This window comes from Panthera uncia, chromosome C2 (genome assembly GCF_023721935.1).
Source record: "Panthera uncia isolate 11264 chromosome C2, Puncia_PCG_1.0, whole genome shotgun sequence".
NCBI lineage: Eukaryota > Metazoa > Chordata > Mammalia > Carnivora > Felidae > Panthera > Panthera uncia.
Window position 1 is genome coordinate 38,775,761 of NC_064810.1, and position 20,644 is coordinate 38,796,404.

General features: G+C 39.3%; 1 protein-coding gene and 1 long non-coding RNA gene across 6 annotated transcripts in view; one reads left to right on the plus strand and one right to left on the minus strand.

The window, feature by feature from the left end:
- Positions 1 to 2,335, minus strand: part of VGLL3 (vestigial like family member 3) — a 55,410-nt gene extending 53,075 nt beyond the window's left edge. For all 5 annotated transcript variants that reach the window (XR_007457219.1, XR_007457218.1, XM_049628008.1 and 2 more), the window contains exon 1: positions 1,793 to 2,335. Coding sequence is in view for 3 of the 5 variants with exons in the window: in XM_049628008.1 (XP_049483965.1) it covers positions 1,793 to 1,918 (126 nt within the window). In the remaining 2 variants the exon portion in view is untranslated. The remainder of the gene's footprint in view (positions 1 to 1,792) is intronic.
- LOC125920837 (uncharacterized) lies at positions 894 to 14,840 on the plus strand. Its single transcript, XR_007457220.1, has 2 exons — positions 894 to 1,570; positions 14,703 to 14,840. It is a non-coding gene; the product is annotated as an uncharacterized LOC125920837 (long non-coding RNA).
- Positions 14,841 to 20,644: the final 5,804 nt, after the last annotated feature.

Genomic DNA, 20,644 nt, shown 5'->3' on the forward strand with positions numbered 1-20,644 from the left:
TCATAACTTCCATAGCTCAAGTTATTTTTTAAGGGGAAAATACATTTTTTTGTATGGTTAGTAATTTTGAGTCTGTTGCTTGTCCACATTCCAACTGACAATTGAAAGGTTCTACAGTCTCCAAGATGGAAGAAAGGAGAGGAGGAAATAGGTTGGTTTAGCTTGGACTGAGTGTTTATAAAACACATAAAACATATCCAGCATCTCTGTGCCTCGCTTGCCTAATGTGTACCTAAGTGGTTTTCTCTGTTACCTATGTCTTTTCTATTTAAACCCAAAGAAAAGCAAACAGCATAGCCAAAATGTTTTCAACCCATCACCCTTGACCATAAATTACAAAATGCTTTCCCATCTCCTCTTTATATCTTGCTTTCAATGCTGAAGCTGCTGAATATTAAAAAAAGAAAAAAAAAAGACAGCAAGAAAGTGGGGCTCCTTCCTCTCTTGCCCTACTTGGCCCTGTTAGCCTTATATTGTCTACTAGGTAAATATTGTTTAGCACGTACCCTGTTCCAGAATCAGCTGAATTTTACAGTCCCTAAATTCTAAGCAGAAATTATGATTTCTTTCCAAAGAGTAGCACTACAAGTATAGCAAAGAAACAGACGTAAAGGGAATAGAGAAATTAAAATTAAAATATTACCTAACTATATCAATAATAATAAATTAAAGAGCCAAACCCTTAAGACCATAATAAAACATACGGTTCCTAAGAAATTTAAAAAACCCAATCAATAAATTCTGTGGATGGTAATCTCCAAACCATATCTAGTTCCCTGATAAGTGTCTCCACCTCAGAGTGTGTAAATTGTATTTTTTTTAATCTCACCAAATCAACCCCCCCTAATTCCCAAAGTCTGAAGACTCTGCTTTGGTACAAGCTAGTGCCACATACTCACATATGTGTTCTCTGTAGCACTAAGTCTTGACACACACTCTGTTGGTGTCCAGAGAGGAATGTCCAGGGGTACCTAGTGCCAAATTCTCCACACCCTATCCTCCCTTCTAAAGGAACTATATCATCTCCCTGGTTCTAGAACCCTTTTTAGCCACAGCATTCTCAGTCACTCTCACCAGCATGGTGAAGATCCAACATCCCGAGATCCAAAGTTACTTCTTGAAGACCGACACACTCCCAGCGGACTGAACTAGAACACCTCTGTGCTTTGATAGAATTAAAAATGAATGAGGAACTTTGGGATCAATTCCTGCCCTCTAAGTCACAGTCATGAGAAGACAGACTCTACAGAGAAATCCTAGTAACATTTGACAGGCGTTACACGAGATCGATATTCCACCATAAAAGTTCCAGAAAGGTCATTCCATGAGCTCACTGTCCAAGTAGCCTCCCCTATGTCAGTGACACATTTCATCCTCTTAATCCACAAAACCCTGAAACACTCCACCTTTCCAAAGGAAACAAGATATTTGATTTAAAGGAAGTTTACTCACATACTCCTAAGACAGATGCCCTTGGTGAGTTTCAGAAAACTGAGCCCAAAGAGCTAAGGTGCCTATGAGGACCAGCCTCTGAGCTCCGGCGACAACAGCCAATGAAGCCCCCAGCCAGGTAATGAATCCCCACCCGTCCACCAGGCTGCTGTGCTCGTCCCTTCCCGAAGCCTCTCCTCTTCCCTACTAATGGCTTTCGGCTCAAGGGCGCTCCCGCAGGTCCCAGAGCATCCTCCGCGCCACCCGTCCCGGCGGGACGTCGCCCCAGTCCCAGACAGATACTCTCGGTGCCCCTCGCCCCCGCCCCCGCCCCCGGCGGGCTGCCCGGTCGGTGACTCACCTGCTGGCCAGGTTGGGGCGCCGGGTGGTAGTAGGCTGTGGGGCAGGTTGCAGCTGCCACAGGGTTGGGCAGATACTGGGGCGCTCCATACGGCTGGGGGTGATACATCACCTCCGCACAACTCATGGCAGCCGGGGCAGCGGCGGCCCCCGAGCTGCCGCCGCCGATCTACGCGCTCCGGCGACGGGCGCCGCCGCCACCGCCGTAGCTGCCTCCTCTGTCGCTGCTCCAGCTGCTACTGCGGTGAAGGCGGGTCCTGGGCGGCCGCGGGCTCCGCGCTGGGCGCGGGCTCGGGAGGGGTTGGCAATCAGTGGGGGCCCATGCGCGGGCACCTTCATCTTCAGCCCCTCCGAATGTCCCCTTGCCTGCGCTTATATAGCGGCTCCGGGGCTCAGCGGCCCGCCGCGCGGCGGGGGCATGACAGCGCCGGGCTCCGGCGAGGACAGCAGCACCCACCGCAGCTCCAGCCGCAGCCTCAGCCCCGGCCGGGTAGGGCAGCCCCGGGGAGCCGGGGCACTGGTTTGCATATACACAATGCACGCCCGGAGCTCGTCCTATCACCGGAGCTCGAGCCTGGGCGAGGACCGGGAGGCGGGGGCAGAGGGAGGGGGCCGCTGGGGAGGAGGGGGAGCACTTCGCCGCTCCAGGCTCTGACGCCGAGCTCCGTAAAGTTCTTCAAACTGGGTCCGCTGCGGGCGGGTCGCCCAGCAGGGGACCCCGGGGAAGGCCGGCTGCGGATTGGAGCTAAGTTTGAAGCCCTCTCCGCCTCCTAGCAGCGGGATGATGGTGGGAGGGGAACGGTATGCGTGAGGCTCCGCGCCCTCAGAGCTCGGGCTTCCCACCCTGTCTCTGTCACCTGGCTGTCAGGGCGGGGTCTTCCCACCCCCGGGGGAGCATTTAGGGGGAGCAGCAACACGGGGCCAGAGCTAAACGAAGGCCAAGTGTGCAAAGAGGTAAAACAGAACAGGCGCAAAATAAACTGGCATTAGCCCCTCCATTAAATCTAACAGTAAGTGAAAGTTAACTTTATTGCCAAATGCACACATGCCAAGAATGCAACAGTTTTCTACGAGTGATCTCCGCTTTAAGTTTACACCTTCATGGTATGACATTCTTGTGGGACGTCAACCTTTTCTGGCTTTTCCTGCCTGGTTTCCATAGAGCAATAGGCAATAACAACCAATTAAACCCATTCAGCTATGACAGGTTTATCTACTTGCAAGCAGCTTATAATCCTCTCCAAAATGAAAAAGAAAAAAAAATCTGTAGGAATATGATTGTATTTTGATATAACCAAGCAAAGTGGAAAATAATTATAATTATTTACAAATCAGTAAACTCTTTGACCTTTACCAAGCATATCTCTCCCTTTAAATATAGGCATCCTCTTTTATGACACAGAACAGTTTCTTTGTTTTCCCAGAGACTACCCTTTCTCTGAGAAAAAAATTGATGTGGACGTCAAATGCACTGATGTTGTTATGGACTGAATTGTGTCCCCCCAAAATTCAATGAAGTCTAACGCTCATTGTGACTATGTTTGGAGACAGGGCCTATCAGGAGGTAATTAAGATTACTAACTGGTGTCTTTATAAGAAGAAGAAGGGACACCAGGGATTGCTCTCTGCACTGGCACAGAGGAAAGGACTTGTGAAACCCAGTGCGAAGGTGCAGTCTACAAGCCAGGAGGAGAGGGCTCACCAAAAACTCACCTTGAGGGCAGCTTGATCTTGGACTTTCAGACTTCAAAACTGTGAGAAAGTAAATTTCTGTTGCTTAAGGCAACCAGTCCTTTTTGTTATGGCAGCCCTAGCTGACTAATACAGATGCACAGTATTAATTTATTGCTAATCTTGATATGAATGTGTATGTGTGCATACATAACTACATAGATATACATACATCAATACATATATATTCACACGTGCACACACTATACACCCAAATACACAAACTATAATAATTTGACAGGAACTCTTTGCTATTATAACAACTCTTATTCATTCATTCTTTCATCTACTAAATATTAAAAATATATTTATTACAGGCTTTCACAGCTTGGATTTTGTGCTTTTTGTCATGAAGAAGTATTCCTATCAATAAGACATATGCAAACTTATTTGAAATGTTTATCACTGTCATTTTAAAAATTGACATCCTCTGGCCATACTCCTTTCCTGTGTTCCAGGTTCATCTATCTGGCTTCTGTCTAGATGTTTCCACATAGATGTTCCATAGGAACCTCAGTCGTAATAGCACTAATATTTCCCCATAGCCCCAACCTGATCCTCCTCTTTTAACTTCCAGCTCAGGTATTGAAACTCCCACCTACCAGTTGCTGAGTTAGAAATCTGAGAATCATCAGACACTTCTTTCTTCTTCTTACGGTCCCTGCTTCTGGTCTAAGTCCACTTGATCCCAACTTTTACACTTCTGACTCTGTGCCTTCATCTTTTTATCTCTGTGGCTATAATCCTTAGTTCACTTGGCATCTTTTACCCAGACTCCTGCAGGAGGCTTCTACCTGATTTCTAGGCCCCAACCTTAACCCTCTTCTGATCCATTCTTCACACAATTTATCCTCTTACTGTTTTCTGTTCCAGCCACTGCAGATCCAAGAGAGTAATAATGTTTTGTCCCTCTTTAAAAAATATTTTATAATAGCTCCCTACAATGTATAGTCCCAACTCTTTAATCTTCAAATTCTGGTCCCTGTCTATGTCACCATCTCCTATAACTGTCCATTCAGCCACCTGAGTTTAGACCTCCCTTTCCAGGAAAGAGCTTGCTAACTCCTATGACCTTGTCTTATTATATATTACCAGAACATCTGCACCAACACCCTTTACCTTCTTCACTTGCTACCTCCTTTTTGTTCTTTAGGGAACCATCTTCCAGAACATCCACTGAAGACCAGCTTTGATGCCTCTACTCTTGGCAACTCCAGCACCCTATGAACACTGCTCTCACCATACCAACTACTTGATTTGAAATTTCCCATTTGCTTTTTTCCCCAGTATGACCATGGCCACGTAAGAGCAGGGACTGTGATTTTTTTATCTGTAATCTAAATCATATAATACCTGGCTTAATAAACATTTATTGTATAAAGTATTCTAAAAAGGGGAAAAGAAAACTCTTCAAGGAACTTACAAACTCGTAGGGGATCCAAGCATATCTGAAATCAGTTCAGGTCAGAACATGGAACATGGTTTTAGATTCTGTGTCAGGATCTCCACTGTATGTTAGAATGAGAAGTTCCTTGTTATGTGAGGAACTTTGGACCTAGACTGTAAAGTGATGAATTAGACCACAAAGCTGGTTTGCAAGGGCCCCCTTTCCTCTACAGCAAGCCCCCTGTTTGAAGCACTGTATCTTCCAACTGTATCTTCAAATAACTTAATGTATCTGTAGCTCATTATTATTGGTATAATTACATGTTCAATATATCTCCTCTACTAGACTTGCAGAGAGCACTTATATCTTGTTATTTAACATTTAGAAGATGTTCAGTATGTATTTGTTGACTTAGAAAAAAAATCCAGAACTAAATCCAGAATGTCCATACTCCCAATTTCTGCATCTTCCTTATTCCCCCATATGGCCTCTACTATGGTGCAAATATTTATTATATGACAAAGATGTAGTTCTTGGATACCAGTAAGTCATGGACTCAAAAGTCTGGAGTTATTTGGCAAAATCTTTCTATACTGCAGTATTTTTGGTTTTCTGTTTGTTTATTTATTTGTTTTTTTTTTTTTTTTATTTTAGAGAGAGAGTGAGAGCATGCAAGTGGTAGAGAGGGACACAGGGAGAGAGAGAGAATCCCAATCAGGCTCCAAGCTCAGCATGGAGCCCAATGTGGGGCTCGATCTCACGACCCTGGGAACATGACCTGAGCCAAAATCAAGAGTTGTATGCTCAACCGACTGAGCCACCCAGGCACCTCTGCCATATCTTTGTTTTGATACCTTCCTTCATTTCTGTATTGTACTGATAGGGGAAAAAAATGAAAGACTAAAGATAAATTCTGTCCATAATTAGAATCTAGAAGAAACAATTACTGTTAAGGAAAGCTAAGTTGGAGCTCTGACTTCCCAGATAGATATTTAGAGTTTTAGGGTGAAAAAGAATCAAGAAAGATCATCTAGTCTAACATCTTTCAACATCTTTCAACAATAAGCAAACACATGGTCTGGTTAATGTCTCCTACAGAATTAATGTCTCCTTTTGGCACACTCTAACCAAAATCCCAAATCTTTTCACTCTTGGCTCAGTTCTCTATCACCCCATGATAAGGATATACAAACAAGCATATATATATATATATATATATATAGTATCTATTTATGCCTATACACACATGTATGCATGCATGTATATTCATAGATATCCATTTAAGCATATACGTACACAAAAGAAGAGGTTTTAGATTAGATCATCCTTTGGTTACCTTGATGTTTTAGAAAAGAGGTGGCGTAGAAATGTAGGCCAATTGCATTTAACAGTTGTGAGTCACACAGATCAGAGAATATGATCTGATCACTGGTGTACTCACTGTCATGTTAATTATGTGGAGGTGTCACAATTATTTGGAATAATTGAGATGAAATAAATGAGATGAAATTTGATTATTTGCACTTCTGAGCTAAAGTTCCTGAAATTTACCCTTTTATCTTTTCTCTTCCTTCTCTGAAACCATCCCACCTCCCTTCTGGCTCAGATGTGGAACCAGATCCTACCCATTGGTGTTGATCCTCTTACTCTTTTCTACCCAGCCACTATAATTCCAACAGAATATTAAAATTACCTTAAATGTTCCCAACTCTTCTGAGCCAGGGGTTTACAGTCCCTATATTTTTGCCTCACTCACCAAATTTCCCAGAATGTTCCCAATTTTACGGCTGGAATTTGGTGTGGTGAACTCCCCAAACCAGTTTTAATTAGAGAGGGTAACATGAAGTAGGTTTCCCAGTATCTCTTGGGATAAGATAGGGCAAAAAAGAAAGCAGTTTTTTGTTTTGTTTTGTTTTGTTTTGTTTTGTTTTGTTTTTCTGAGTGATGACAGCCAGGCTTGTCTTTAATTGGGGTGCCAGTGTAAGAAACATGGAACCTTCTGTACACACACATGGATTTCTCAACCTGTGTATCTAGCTACTCCCCTCCCAATTCACCAAACAGCAGATCCTTGACCAGCTGTCTGGCCTAAGCTGAGTCCCTGATAATGCAGCCCACTCTAAAATCATGGCTCTGAGGAAGCAGGTTTGGCTCATCTGCACAGGAATTTCCCAGGTCTTAAGAAACATGGTTGTTCTAGGCAGAATGATGCCTGTCCAACCCTCAAAAATGTTGTACTCTAATCCCTAGAATTTATGAACATGCCTATCTCACATAGCAAAAGGGAGAGAGACTGCTGATGGAATTAAGTTTATTAACGAGTAGATTTTAAGACAGGAAAATTATCCTGGATTATCTGGCTGGGCCCAGTGTAATCACAAGGGTCCTTTTAAGAAGGAGTCAGGAGGCAGAAGAGTCAGTGTCACATTGATCTGAAGTGAGAAGTACTCTACAGACCATAGATAACTGGGTTGATGAAAGGGAACAATGAGCTAAGGAACAGAAGGAACCTCTAGAAGACAAAAAAGGCAAGCAACTGGGGTGTTGTAGAGCCACCAGAAGGAACACAGCCTTGCCAACATCATTTTGGACTTCTGACCTCCGTAACTGTAAGATAATCAATCTACATAGTTTTAAGCCACTGAATTTGTGGCAATTTGTTACAGCAACAATAGAAAACTAATGCAATAGTTTAATGGGGAAAGGGGTACAAGAAGGAAGTTTTGGGTAAGCATGTCCCCTTTGCCCTACAGAGAGGCACAACAGGAAAGAGGGCCAGTGAGGACTACTCTAAAACTCAGAGGCCAGGGAGGGGCTCTGTTTGCCTGGATCTAGGGCTGGTGCCAGTAATACCAGTAGAATAGTTGTAAGAACAGAAGGTCAAATCTCACATGTTAAGCAATAAGCCACTTTATTCAGTTGGCCTCTAGGATTACCTGCCTTAAATGGGCCTTCTTCAATGCTCAGCAACTTTACTGTATTTCTCTAGCACGTTTATCCATGTTCTCTTGCAACTATTGCCTCCTATCTTCTCCATCATTCTCAAAGCCCTCAAATTCACTTTCTCCTTATTCTCCCTTTCCATTCCCTATTTAGTCCACTTACAGTCAGATTTGTCCCATTACCCCACTAAAATTTATTAAAATCACCAATAATGATCATGATAGCAAGTTCAAAGTTCATTTTCAAACTGCATCCTAATTGATGCTTCATTAATTTTGACATTAAGGATTAATCATTCCTTAAAATTCTCTTTTCTCTTGACATCCTTCCATGACACCCCCTCCCCCCGTCTTAAACTTTCTACTTACACTTTGGCTATTCTCAGTTTCCTCTGCCAAGTCCTCCTCTACTTAAACTCTAAATATTGAGTTTATTGGTTGCTTTGTCCTAGACCTTTTAGTTATCTTACTCTAGCCTCTCATCCTAAAAGATCTCATCCATCTTCAAATCACCTATACTGAATATACGAATAACTCACAAAAATTAACCTCCAACCCAGAGCACTCCTCAGAACCCAAGACTTACAGAGTAGAGATACATCTTACATGGAGTTCTAAAGTCAATAAATAAAGCAAATGAAACCATATGCAGCTCAAATTATTATTGAAAATTTCTTCAATATGTACTGAGTCTTAATAAGTTCAACACAGACAATTTGACCTTTAGCATTGAAAAGACTACCTTTTTTTGGATTGAACACCAGATGAAATATGGTCAATGTTTAAGGAATCATGTCTTTTAAGAATTATGCTAATTTTTAAATGCTAAAATCTTATTCAAATTGGCAAGATACACACATAATGGGAGAGAAGCATTGGGAATTTAGGCCAACTCAAGAAATGAAAGATTCATGCATCCCATCTTACTCTTATTCTGGGCTAGGTCAATGTCCACTGAGTTGGATGGTGAATATAGTGCCTCTTTATTATAAATTATCTTTCCATCTCTCTCCCTCTCTCTTTGTGTCTGTCTCTTTCTCTGTCTCTGTCGCTCTTTCTCATTTCTTCTGTCTCTCTTCCTCTGCCAACTTACCTCCATAGCCTCCTATCCATTTCCTCCTGCCCACTATGAGACTTTGCAATAACACATGCCATCCATTCATTTGTTCCAGCACAATAAACTCTCTCTTTTATTTAGTCTTTGCATGCATTATTTACTTGGATAATTCTTCCCCCCACACTTGGTCTAGTTGCCATCTAGTTTGTAACTTCAATGTGCTTTCTCAAAGACACTTCCCAATCTAAAGTACACCCATCCCATCTCCACTATTCTCTCCAATAACTGCCTTCTCAACACCCCTCTTCCTTTTGAAATACGTGCTTTTTCTCAGCCTTTTTTTCCCCTTGTCTCTTCATTATGATTAATATAGGCATAAAACATATATATTTCATTCACTATTATGGTACCTTATAAACATTCATTCAATATTTATTGAATGAGATAATGATATTATGCTTTATTAAGGGATAATATCCTTTGGGGTTCAACATAGTCACAGTTGTAGGGATAGGCTTAATTTAAAAGTAGATTTTCACCACTTGAAATGTAGGTTATAGACTAGATGATTTAATGCATGTGCTCTTGTAAGAGGATGACAAAAAATGGAGGGAGTTTATATAGATCAGGTATTTATGATTTTTTTACTTAATGAAGAAAATGGTGATAAAGGAAACTCACACTTTATGAGGATCTGCAACGGACTAGGCATTTGTGTTAAAAATGCTTTCATCTCCCTCATGTGATTCTTACAATAATCCTATGCAGTAGTTGCTATCACCATTTCAGATACGGAAGAACTAAAGATCAGAAAAATTAAATACTTTAAAATCACCTAGCTCATGAGTGACTGAACCAGGATCTGACCACAGTGTTTGATTCCAAAACACTTCCAAAAAACCATATCACTTAATAATAAATGGGCATTAGGTCTAATTAACTGCATACCCATCTAACTTCACATATATGTATGGAGGAGGCAAGAGGCTAGATTTACCAAAGAATTGACAAGCCTCAAGAGAAAACTTCATAGATCAATTATTTGTCTAATGGGTCAATTGAATTAAAATTTCTGCTAAGCCCGGGTTTCTTTTCTTTTTTTAAATATAATTTATTGTCAAATTGTGTGTACAGTGTGCTCTTGGTTTTGGAGGCAGATTCCCATTGCTCATCACTTACATACAACACCCAGGGCTCATCCCAACAAGTGCCCTCCTTAATGCCCATCACCCACTTTCCCCTCTCCCCCAACCCCCACCAACCCTCAGTTTGTTCTCTGTATTTAAGGGTCTCTTATGGTTTGCCTCCCTCCCTCTCTGTTTGTAACTTTTTTTATCCCCTTCCCTTCCCCCATGGTCTCCTGCTAAGTTTCTGAAGATCCATATATGAGTGAAAACATATGGTATCTGTCTTTCTCTGACTGACTTATTTCATGTAACATAATACCTTCCAGTTCCATCCACATTGCTGTCAATGGCAGGATTTCATTCTTTCTCATTGCCAAGTAGTATTCCATTGTATATATAAACCACATCTTCTTTATCCATTCATCAATTGATGGACATTTAGGTTCTTTCCATAATTTCTGGGTTTCTAGCTTTAAGAATTGGTTTGGAAATAACTAAACAAGGAACTCCTGAAAATTCCCAAGTTCAACAGGAAAAATAACTGCAAGGGATTATAGGAGCAGCTTAAAATTTTTCTTTTTGGATTGAATTGTGAGTTTTTATCTCAAAAGTACTTTTCTGGTTAATTTTTCTTTGTTTCCTTCATAATCTGTTAAAAATTGAATACCATATGATACCACCAGAAACATGGCCTTGGTTTCAGGAAACAAGGACTTTAAATGGAGTAAAGAAGAGTGGCCAGAGTAGGCAGGTGGCCAGGACAGCAAGCTGCATAGGAGAGGGTGATTAGAGAAGTCCCTGGTAACAGACCTCCTTACAAGGAGGGCAGAGCTGGCCAGGCTGTGGGGTGACAATAAAATGCAGGGTCACCATCGGGCTCTCAGATATTCACATGAAGAATTAAAAGAGCATAAACACTGCCTTCAGAAAAAGAAAATGTCAGTTTTCTCATATCTAGTAAAGATAATCAGATATATAGGACTTCTATGAGGATAAATAACGTACATAAATCTCATAAGGCACCACCTGACCCATGCTGAACTTCAAAATGTTAATGCATTTCCCTGTTACAAACCTACCTTGGCAAGTTGTGGAACAGACAAAAATCAAGAACAAGATTTATCATAGAACAATCAAAAATTAAAAAAAAAAAAAAAACAACCATGGGGCGCTCAGTTAAGTGGTTGGACTCTTGATTTGGGCTCAGGTCATGACCTCACAGGTTCATTTGGTGAGATGGAGCCCCACGTCATGCTCCACACTGACAGTAGGGATCCTGCCTGGGATTCTCTCTCTCCCTCTCCCTTTCCCTCTGCCCCTCCCCCACTTCCTCTCTCTCTCTCTCTCTCTCTCTCTCCCCCCCCTCCCTCCCTCCCTCCCCCTCAAATATAAATAAATAAACTTATTTAAAAACCCACATAATTTGCAGGTCTTTTTATGAGTTCTGACCTAAAAACACACAAAGCAAGCATCCATCCAGTCCCATGAATTCAAGGACAATCTAGGGTGTAACACATGTGAGAGTTATGCATGGCACATGTCTGTTATGTCTTGCATTATTTTATTCACTTTCAACCTGTAACATTTAATGGGTAAGCTCATAATAGCATGTTCTCTCTGTCGAGTATTTTAAAAACACCCATGCAAGAATTTCTTAGGGCTTCTTACAGAGGTTTTTTTTTTTTGTACTCTGATTCAAGGTGGCACTTTTTTTTTCTAATGGTTTTCAACATCTAGTAAAGTGGTCCCTTCTGTGACATATTTACTCCTTTTATAACATCTTTAGGTTAGCGTACACAGTGCAAGTTACAAGTTGAAGACCTCACTTAAAGACTCTGAGGATAAAGTTTCACCTATCTACAATTAATAATGAGGCTACTTCTAATCCTCATAGTTTGGTTTGCTTAATATATAGTGAGGTTTTAAATATCTCCCACTGGGGCGCCTGGGTGGCTCAGTCGGTTAAGCGTCTGACTTCAGCTCAGGTCACAATCTCGCAGTCCGTGAGTTCGAGCCCCGCGTCGGGCTCTGGGCTGATGGCTCAGAGCCTGGAGCCTGCTTCCAGTTCTGTGTCTCCCTCTCTCTCTGCCCCTCCCCCGTTCATGCTCTGTCTCTCTCTGTCCCAAAAATAAATAAATAAATAAATAAATAAATAAATAAATAAATAACTCCCACTGATCCAGAAGAGACACATAGGAAACTGGCAGCACCTGCTTCCCTAGTTCTGACTTGTGGAAAGTTGGCCATGACCCTCTCTTAGTACCTCTATTTACCACCTAGAATGTATTCCTAAAACAGGCCACTTGCTCTCTCTGTAGAGGTCTTTTTTCAAGAATTAATTTTGGCTGGTATTGTAGGATTTCATAGTATTCCTGATATAGTGTATTTTATAGAGATTTAATAATAAAAGTCTCTAAGTTGGGAAACAATAAGATGAGATGAAGAGATGTCAGGACACTCCTTAGCCTGAATTAAAACATCACCAAAGAATATGTACTTAACCATGAGATAGAATCATTTGTCTTCATGGAAGATAATGACAGACCATTAGTTCATTATGTACCTTGAGTTCCTTGTCTGTTTCTTCGCTGGTTTTCCTGGTAGTAATGGTAGACCTGGGCCAATTTAAGTCCATTGTCTTTGTCAGCCTTTGACAAGTGAATACAATCACATGAAGTCTGGTCTGGGTGGGGGTATGGTTCTATCCATGAAATGGAACAAAGCTAAGTAGGCCAGGGAGGATTAAACTCTTGATCTTGGCATCATTAACACTCTGTTCTAACCCACCGGGCTAACTAGCCACAGACAAAGACCAATTGGAGTAATAAATCACAGCAGCCAGAACAATGTGGTTTGAATTTATTTCTCATTTTTAATACATTAGTTTTATAATTTGATTTAAATATTTTAGGATTAATGAAGCCAAAGGCCCATGTTGCTGTCATTCAGAAGAGAGAAAGCAGAGAGGAAAAGCTATGCCACATAACTTCCTATGATCACCAGGCACAAAATGGTATTAAGGGCTGTGATGTCACTTTGTACAAGAGGTGTTAACCTAGAACATTGAGAGTAAATAACAATTTTTGAAAGTAATTTATGTTTAATAAACACAAAAGAGGTTTTGCATTTAAGGAAACCTTTCTGGACCACTTCGAATGCCAGTAACTTATGAAACAAACAAAAAAAATTACTCCATTGTCTGTTGTTTGTTTGGTTTTGCCAAATTTTCATGCACTGTGTTTGATCCAAAAATGAGGTATGCATGTATCTTCAAATCCTGAAAGTGATTTATTTGCCTCCCAACTGCCTATTTCATTCTTATTATATAAATAGATTACTGGAGAGGATGTCTTAACATTATTATCCCTGTGGCTTTAGATGCCTGGAATATATTCAAAATCCCACTTACTTCCAAGGCCCATTATAAGTGGCACCTCTTCTAGGAAGCAGATCTTAACATTTTAAAATTGATTTCTTTTATACCATTATCATTTGTACTGCCCGCACCTTATATTTTGTGACTTGATTGTATGCAATTATTATTATTGTTGTTCGTTACTTTGCCTTGATCATTTCAATTATCATAACTGCCTCCCTTATGAAAAGATAAAACAATAAATTCCATGGGGGAAAAGGCAGAGTTAGATATTTCTTTGGTGACTCACACAGTACCAAATGTAAGTACAGTGTAAACCTGCTGAAGTTAATTTGAATTGAACGACTCTGTCTGTGATCTTTAAATGTTGTGGAATTGTTAATCTATAATGTTTTTGTTTTGGTCTCTTTCAACACCAAATAGGAAGAACACAGATGCTAAGAATATTTTATGTGAACTTTATCCAGAAAATATACTTTAATTACTTTTTAGCCTAATTTTCATTCCCTTTTTGGCGAGTAAATTGTCTTCAAACACGTCTCTTCTCATATTGTCTATGGAATAATGATAAAATGTTAGATGTGGTGAGTATTTTCAATACCTTTAAAAATACTTTTTCTTTCATTTTCTAAGGTTTTTAATCAGTACTTTAATATAGTACGACTGTAGCACAACTGAAAAATATAAAATCCATCGCAATTTCAGGAGATTCATATCATCTCCCATGACAATAAATTATCGCCATTCATCCTTCATATGTTAGTGTCCAAAAAGATTAAGAAAATCATGTCCACCCTGGCAGTATAGGTAGAGACATACCGCCTGAAGTTATCTAACCACAACAGAAACTTGATCAGGATAAGGAAATGAAGTAACAGTAATAATGGTGATAAAGATAATAATAATGATAATAGTCAACTTTTATATAGTACTTGCTATGTGCCTGGCACTTTACATATATTAACTCATTTAATCCTCAAAAAAGCTTCATGAGCTAAATACAATAATTATCTCCATTATACAGATGGGAAATCAAGGTATCAAGTGATTAAGTGATTTCCTCAACATTATCCACTCAGGTAATCTGTTTCTACAGTCCAGTTCTTAGCCAGTGTGCATACCATATCTAAAAAGGGATGGTGAGAGAAGTTGATGTGTAAATTTGGCAATTCTGGATGCTTTTACCCATTCTATCCTAGAAGCAAGCCACAATCTCTTGTGTACAACGTTTTCTTAGTAGCTGAATAAATGACATCATTTCTAATGTCTGCCATGATGTTCTGTACCCTAGACAGCAGTGGTGCCCACCGGAGGGACAGAAGCATGAGTGACAACAACCTGTTCCACCACAGACACCACCTTCCTGGAATCTCAAAAAGACAGAGACAGTAAAAACAAACAAAATAAAACAGTGCCTCTATTGCCTTAATACTTGTTTCACTTTCTTACTTATAATATCCAAATATAAATTTTGTTCATTTCTTAAAAGTGAATAACTGAAATAACGGTATGTCTGCTGCCAAATTGTGGGATTAAATCTCATAAATTCTCAAGGACTGAACTGTTTGTTTATACTTTCCCTGGAAGCACACCATGTTCTTTATGGATAATAACAAATATAAAAAAAAAAAAACTCTAAAAGTAATTTCAGAGCATTTGATAATCAGGTCATGACACCATCCATATCAGATATGCTGAGAATATGAAGAACTTGATATGAACAGATGGGAGAGATAAAGAAATGTGGGAGCTATTGCTGAGGCAATGTGAGGTGCAGTATTAAATTTTAATTGTTACTTCAAGCTCAGGAAATGTACAAAAATTAGTTGTTAACTACAGCACTGTTCCTCCAAGTGTGGTCTATAGTCCAGCATAATTATTATCTACAAAGTAGATAATAGAAAGTAGAAAATCTACTTAGAAGTAGAAAGTAGAAAATTAGAAGTAGAAAATCTCAGGTCCCGGGCCAAACCTGCTGAATCTGAATTTACATTTTGATAAGATCTTCCAGGTGATTCCTATGCACATTAAAATCTGAAAAGCAGCAAACTAGAGTGTCTCCTTATACTCAATATCAAAATGTAATATCAAATTACTTATATTCAACCTAGCATAATTTTAAGACCACAACTACCTGGTAGAAATAGAGTAATGGTAATATATTTTTGGCAATTTAAATATTACAAAACTATTTTGCAGGAATTTAGCTCACCTGATATCTCATTCCGCTATGAGAAAGTCAGAATGTGTGTTTTTCCTGATGAAACTATTGCTAAAAGAGAAACTATACACGTGGCCAAATATGTAGAGATGGTAATTTACACTTAGATCTTCTAAATCCAAATCCAATACCTTTTTCATTCACAAGCAAACCAGCTGTAGCTGTCAGAATATTTTTAAGATGTGTCCTTAGAAGTGCTAAAAAGTTGACAGTATTTTTCTAAAACATAACTTATTCCCTGTTACAGCATATAGCATTCAGTGCTCCTAAAGGCAGAAAAGGTAATCTTAGTCAAGTACAAGTAAACTCAGTCACTGATGGATTTTCTCAACTTTTTCTGGGTACACTCATGATTTCAGGTTAAACTGGACATTTCAGATTTTGCCCTTCTCCTGAAATGGCATTTGGCTAATTGTGGGGCTGGGGTGGGGGGTGGGGAGGGAGAACATGGTTGCTTCAGTTCTCAGCTCTGACTCCTCACAAAGCCACCTCTACTCATTTCTCATGCTATGGTAACATTCTCGGCAGGCTGCTGCCTCTCAGCATGCTAAACAAAGGGCAGAGACACAGGTATTGTATCTTCTCAAATTTTAGTTCTGACTGACTTTTATTGCTCCTCTCCCCTTTTCAGGACCAAATCCAAAGGTGATGGTGGAAGTGGAGAGGACAGGGCACAGAAAACTGCTCTCCTATGCCTTCCTCAGTGTCTAACTCTCTAGCTTCCTCTGTAATTCTTCCCTATTTCTTCTAGCCCAGAGAATTATTATCTCTTCAAAGGCAGGAAAAACTTGATCTTCGAGTATTCTTGTGTGGCTTTTTTTTTTTCTTTTTAAGCTTAAAAGCCAGGAATTTCCATAGTTGCCACTCCTCCTTGAGGCAATGCCTGTGTAAAGTCTAGTGACCTAAATGGAGGAGAGGTGACAGGCTAAAATGGAATGAAGTATGGCGAGCATCAGTCAATACTTAAAAATACTGTCCTTCCTGGTGTTCCATAATTCTCACAAGATAATATGTAAGGCTAGAGGTGTTGGACTCTCTAGAATTTAAATCATGGGAAATTAGGCTCACTTCATCTATGTTTGTCTGACAACATCTGAGGTACTATATTCAGTTTTTAGTGGTTCTCTTGAAATGTTATTGACAATGCAAGGGATGCCCAAAGGAAAATAATCAAAGCGGTGAGGTACCTGAGAATGATATAATGCGTGACCTGATTATAGGAATTATGATTATCTAGCCTAGGAAAAATAAAGACTAAAGGGAAATAAGTATTTCATTGTCTACAATATCATGCTGAAAAAAGTAAACACGCTGCTGCTGTTGTTGTTGTTGTTGTTGAGTTTTGCTCTAATGGAAGACTTAGAATCAATGAATTAAGTTCAAAAACTCAAATTTTAGTTTAATTAAGTACACCAGAGATAATTCTGCCATTTTTATTTTACTCCTGCATAGAGCAACAGTACAGAAGAGCCCCAATTCCTGACATATCACTTAAAAGAGAAAGTCACTAGAAAGGCAAGCTTGATGACCCATATTGAATGACGATGTGAGAAAGAAATAAACTTTTTATTATTTAATGCCATTCTCTAATATTTTGTGGTTTTTACATTCTCACAGCACAGTCTCTTCTAGCTTGATTAATACAGTAAGGAAGAACTTCCAAAGAAAAGAGTTCAGCAAAGGACCGAATTTCCCACGCAGAAGTGCCTACCCTATTATGGAGATGGTCAGGCAGTAAGGAATACACATTCTTTTAACAAATGTATTCATAAATTACTTACACATTTATTAAGCAATATATTCAGTGAGTGGATACTGTGCCCCAGTTATTCTGTCGTGCACTGGAGAAAAAGTGGTAGGTAACATCAGTATCACCTATCAGTATTGGCTAGTAGTTTTGATTAGGTGATTCCCACGTTTGTTTCCCATTCTAAGGTTTTTAGTGTCAATTTATAATAGAATACTGCTACTGCCACATCCTACTCCTTAATGTTCCTATAATATCTAGCCATTCTCATTTTTTCTATATACACGAGAAGAACATGTTTGTATGTGTATATGTACTTTTTGTGTTTATGCAGATGTGCTTTACATTTCTGATCATTCACCTAACGATTGTTAGGAATTGTGAAGAATTTGAGATTTTATCTGAATTGCACATTAAGTCAGCTTGGATGCTAGCAGAAGGCAAAACACTCCTGGATCAGAAACAAAGGACAGTTTATTATTCACAGCAATAGCTGCAGCCAAAATATCAACATTTGCCTGAATTTCAGTTCCTTCAAGGAAGAATGATGAGGTCCAGGTGACATATGGGCATGCAATGGGTTACATGAGAGAAAAGGAATACCAAATTTAGAAAATGTCAGTCTTTCAGAATTGGCTCTAAGCAACCCTGCCCACACTTTGTCCCAGAGAGACATTATTATTTTTTTATATAATGGACAACAAACAAACCTGCTCTCTGCTCTGGAAGGAGACATAACCTCTCTCTTCTAAGGTTGTTCTCTACAAAAACATATTTGAAAATATAATCAGAACAAAAGTCTGTCAATACTTCTCACAAGACATGCAGAAACATTAGATGTCCGTATAGAATTGTCTTGCAGTAATGATGCACACGAAATTATAAACTGTCACGAACCAGAACAAAGTCTAATTTTTCATCACCATACCTTCAATTTATTTTTTTTAATTTTTTTATATTTATTTATTTTTGAGAGAGATAGAGTGTGTGTGTAAGTGGCGCAGGGGCAGAAAGAGAGAGGGAGACACAGAATCTGAAACAGGCTCCAGGTTCTGAGCAGTAAAAGGAGCTAATATTTATTGAGGTCTTATCATATGCCAGGTCTTTTCAAACATCGCATGTGTCAACTCAATCCCAGAAACTACCAAGATATTTACAAATATTATCTGCACTTTATATATGAGGAAGCTGATGCCAAAACATTTAGCAACTCATTTAAGATGTTCGATTAAATAATAGTTACCCCAACTAATAAGCAACTCATCTAATAAGTGGTGGGACTTAAATATGCATTTCTTGAAGAAGTGAATTGAATGAATAGATGGATAAATAAGTCTGGAACAGAAATAAAGCATCTGCAATTTATATGCGTTGAACTATGTACCAGATTTCAGTTTTGAGTTTGAATACAGTGCAGTTCTGTCCCAGACCTCACATATTACTAAAACCAGAGCAAAATCAGAGGCTAATGCATATTGTTATAGTATCTGTCGATTTCTGGAACTATAATCTACTCAGAGACTCTTCATGTAAGTCTGTGCTGTAGCATGTCTAATTGAAGCTTTGTTGTCTAGGTTTAATTTGCCTGGCTTGGCCAAATTTCATGGTAAAAGACTAATTCTCTCTGAAAAAAATATGAGAATTTATTTCATACTTATTGTTCCTAGCAGTATGTTCACTGGCAGAACATTAAAAACAAGCAGAATTGCTCTGTTTTATTAGCTGTGGAATAGTACAATGGAAAAACTAGCTCATGACTGAAACAGAGAGAAGTCATTTCTGTGCTATGTCACTATCTCTGGATGTAGACAAAACTGTAGCTACACAAAGTACATACACACTATGTCTTGACTTTTGTTTTTCAAAAAATGCAATCTGTTTATTTCTAATCTTTCTCTTTACAGAATTATCTCTTTTGTCCATCTGTAAACATAAATGAGCATGTACTGGGGTAGAAGGAGATTGAAAATATGTATTACTGCATATCAACAGGATATATATGTGGACAGCAAGGTAGGAGAAGGGTGGGAAAAGTTCAGAAAATTAGGAAAAATGTACCCATAATTCAACACCGCAAGATGGAATCATTACCACACTAATCTGTATATTTTTCCAATGTTTACTTTAAATAATTAATCAATAAATTCACACAATATTTTTTGAGCACCTGCTATGTGCCAGATACAGTTTAAGACACCAGAGATACAGAGATATACAAAATGATACAGACAAATATTCCTCCCGCACATTCTAGAGACGGCTTTTCAGACAGTATACAGCAAATTTTGAAAACTACTTTTTAAACATATGAACATTTACTCAAGTTACTCTTTGGTACCTGAATAGCTAATGACTAACTATTTTTCTGTGGTTGTTGTATGTTCTTGGTGTCTTTTCTTTTTCTTTCCCTGTTTTTAGCAAATAACATAATAAACATCTTGACAGATCAATTTTTCCTCTATATTTTGCACAAGTATATTCTTTCAGTGATATTTCCCCTGGACTTCTGCATGTTGCCTTTGGACCCTGTTCTTCTCTTGTTTCGTGCAAGAATCACATTTAATACACTGACATTTCTGCCAGCAGAATTATCATTAAATGACTTCAGAGGTAGTATAGAGTGATGCTTCTGAAATCTCCTTATCCATAACTGATAGTTGACATTTCAAGATTAAAGTTCCATCTGTGTTCTCCTTTAAAATGCACATACCACTGGGGCGCCTGGGTGGCGCAGTCGGTTAAGCGTCCGACTTCAGCCAGGTCACGATCTCGCAGTCCGTGAGTTCGAGCCCCGCGTCAGGCTCTGGGCTGATGGCTCGGAGCCTGGAGCCTGTTTCCGATTCTGTGTCACCCTCTCTCTCTGCCCCTCCCCCGTTCATGCTCTGTCTCTCTCTGTCCCAAAAATAAATAAAAAACGTTGAAAAAAAATTTTAAAAATAAAAAAATAAATAAATAAAATGCACATACCACTATAATACTAATATCTTGCAAACCTATAATCATCCACACATTTTAAAGAATAAATAAGAAAAAGACTTGATAGGGTAGAAGAAGAAAGCAGGAAGCCAATGGTGAACACACTATCCTATGCAAAAAATGAAGGTTAAGTTCATTTCTGTGTGTGTGTGTGTGTGTGTGTGTGTGTGCATGTGTGTGAGATTGCATATTTCATCGTTACTATGAATATCTGCTATGGGATTATCTGGCATTAAAGAATTCTGTCCCGGGCATCTGGATGGCTCAGTAAAGTGTCCAACTCTTGATT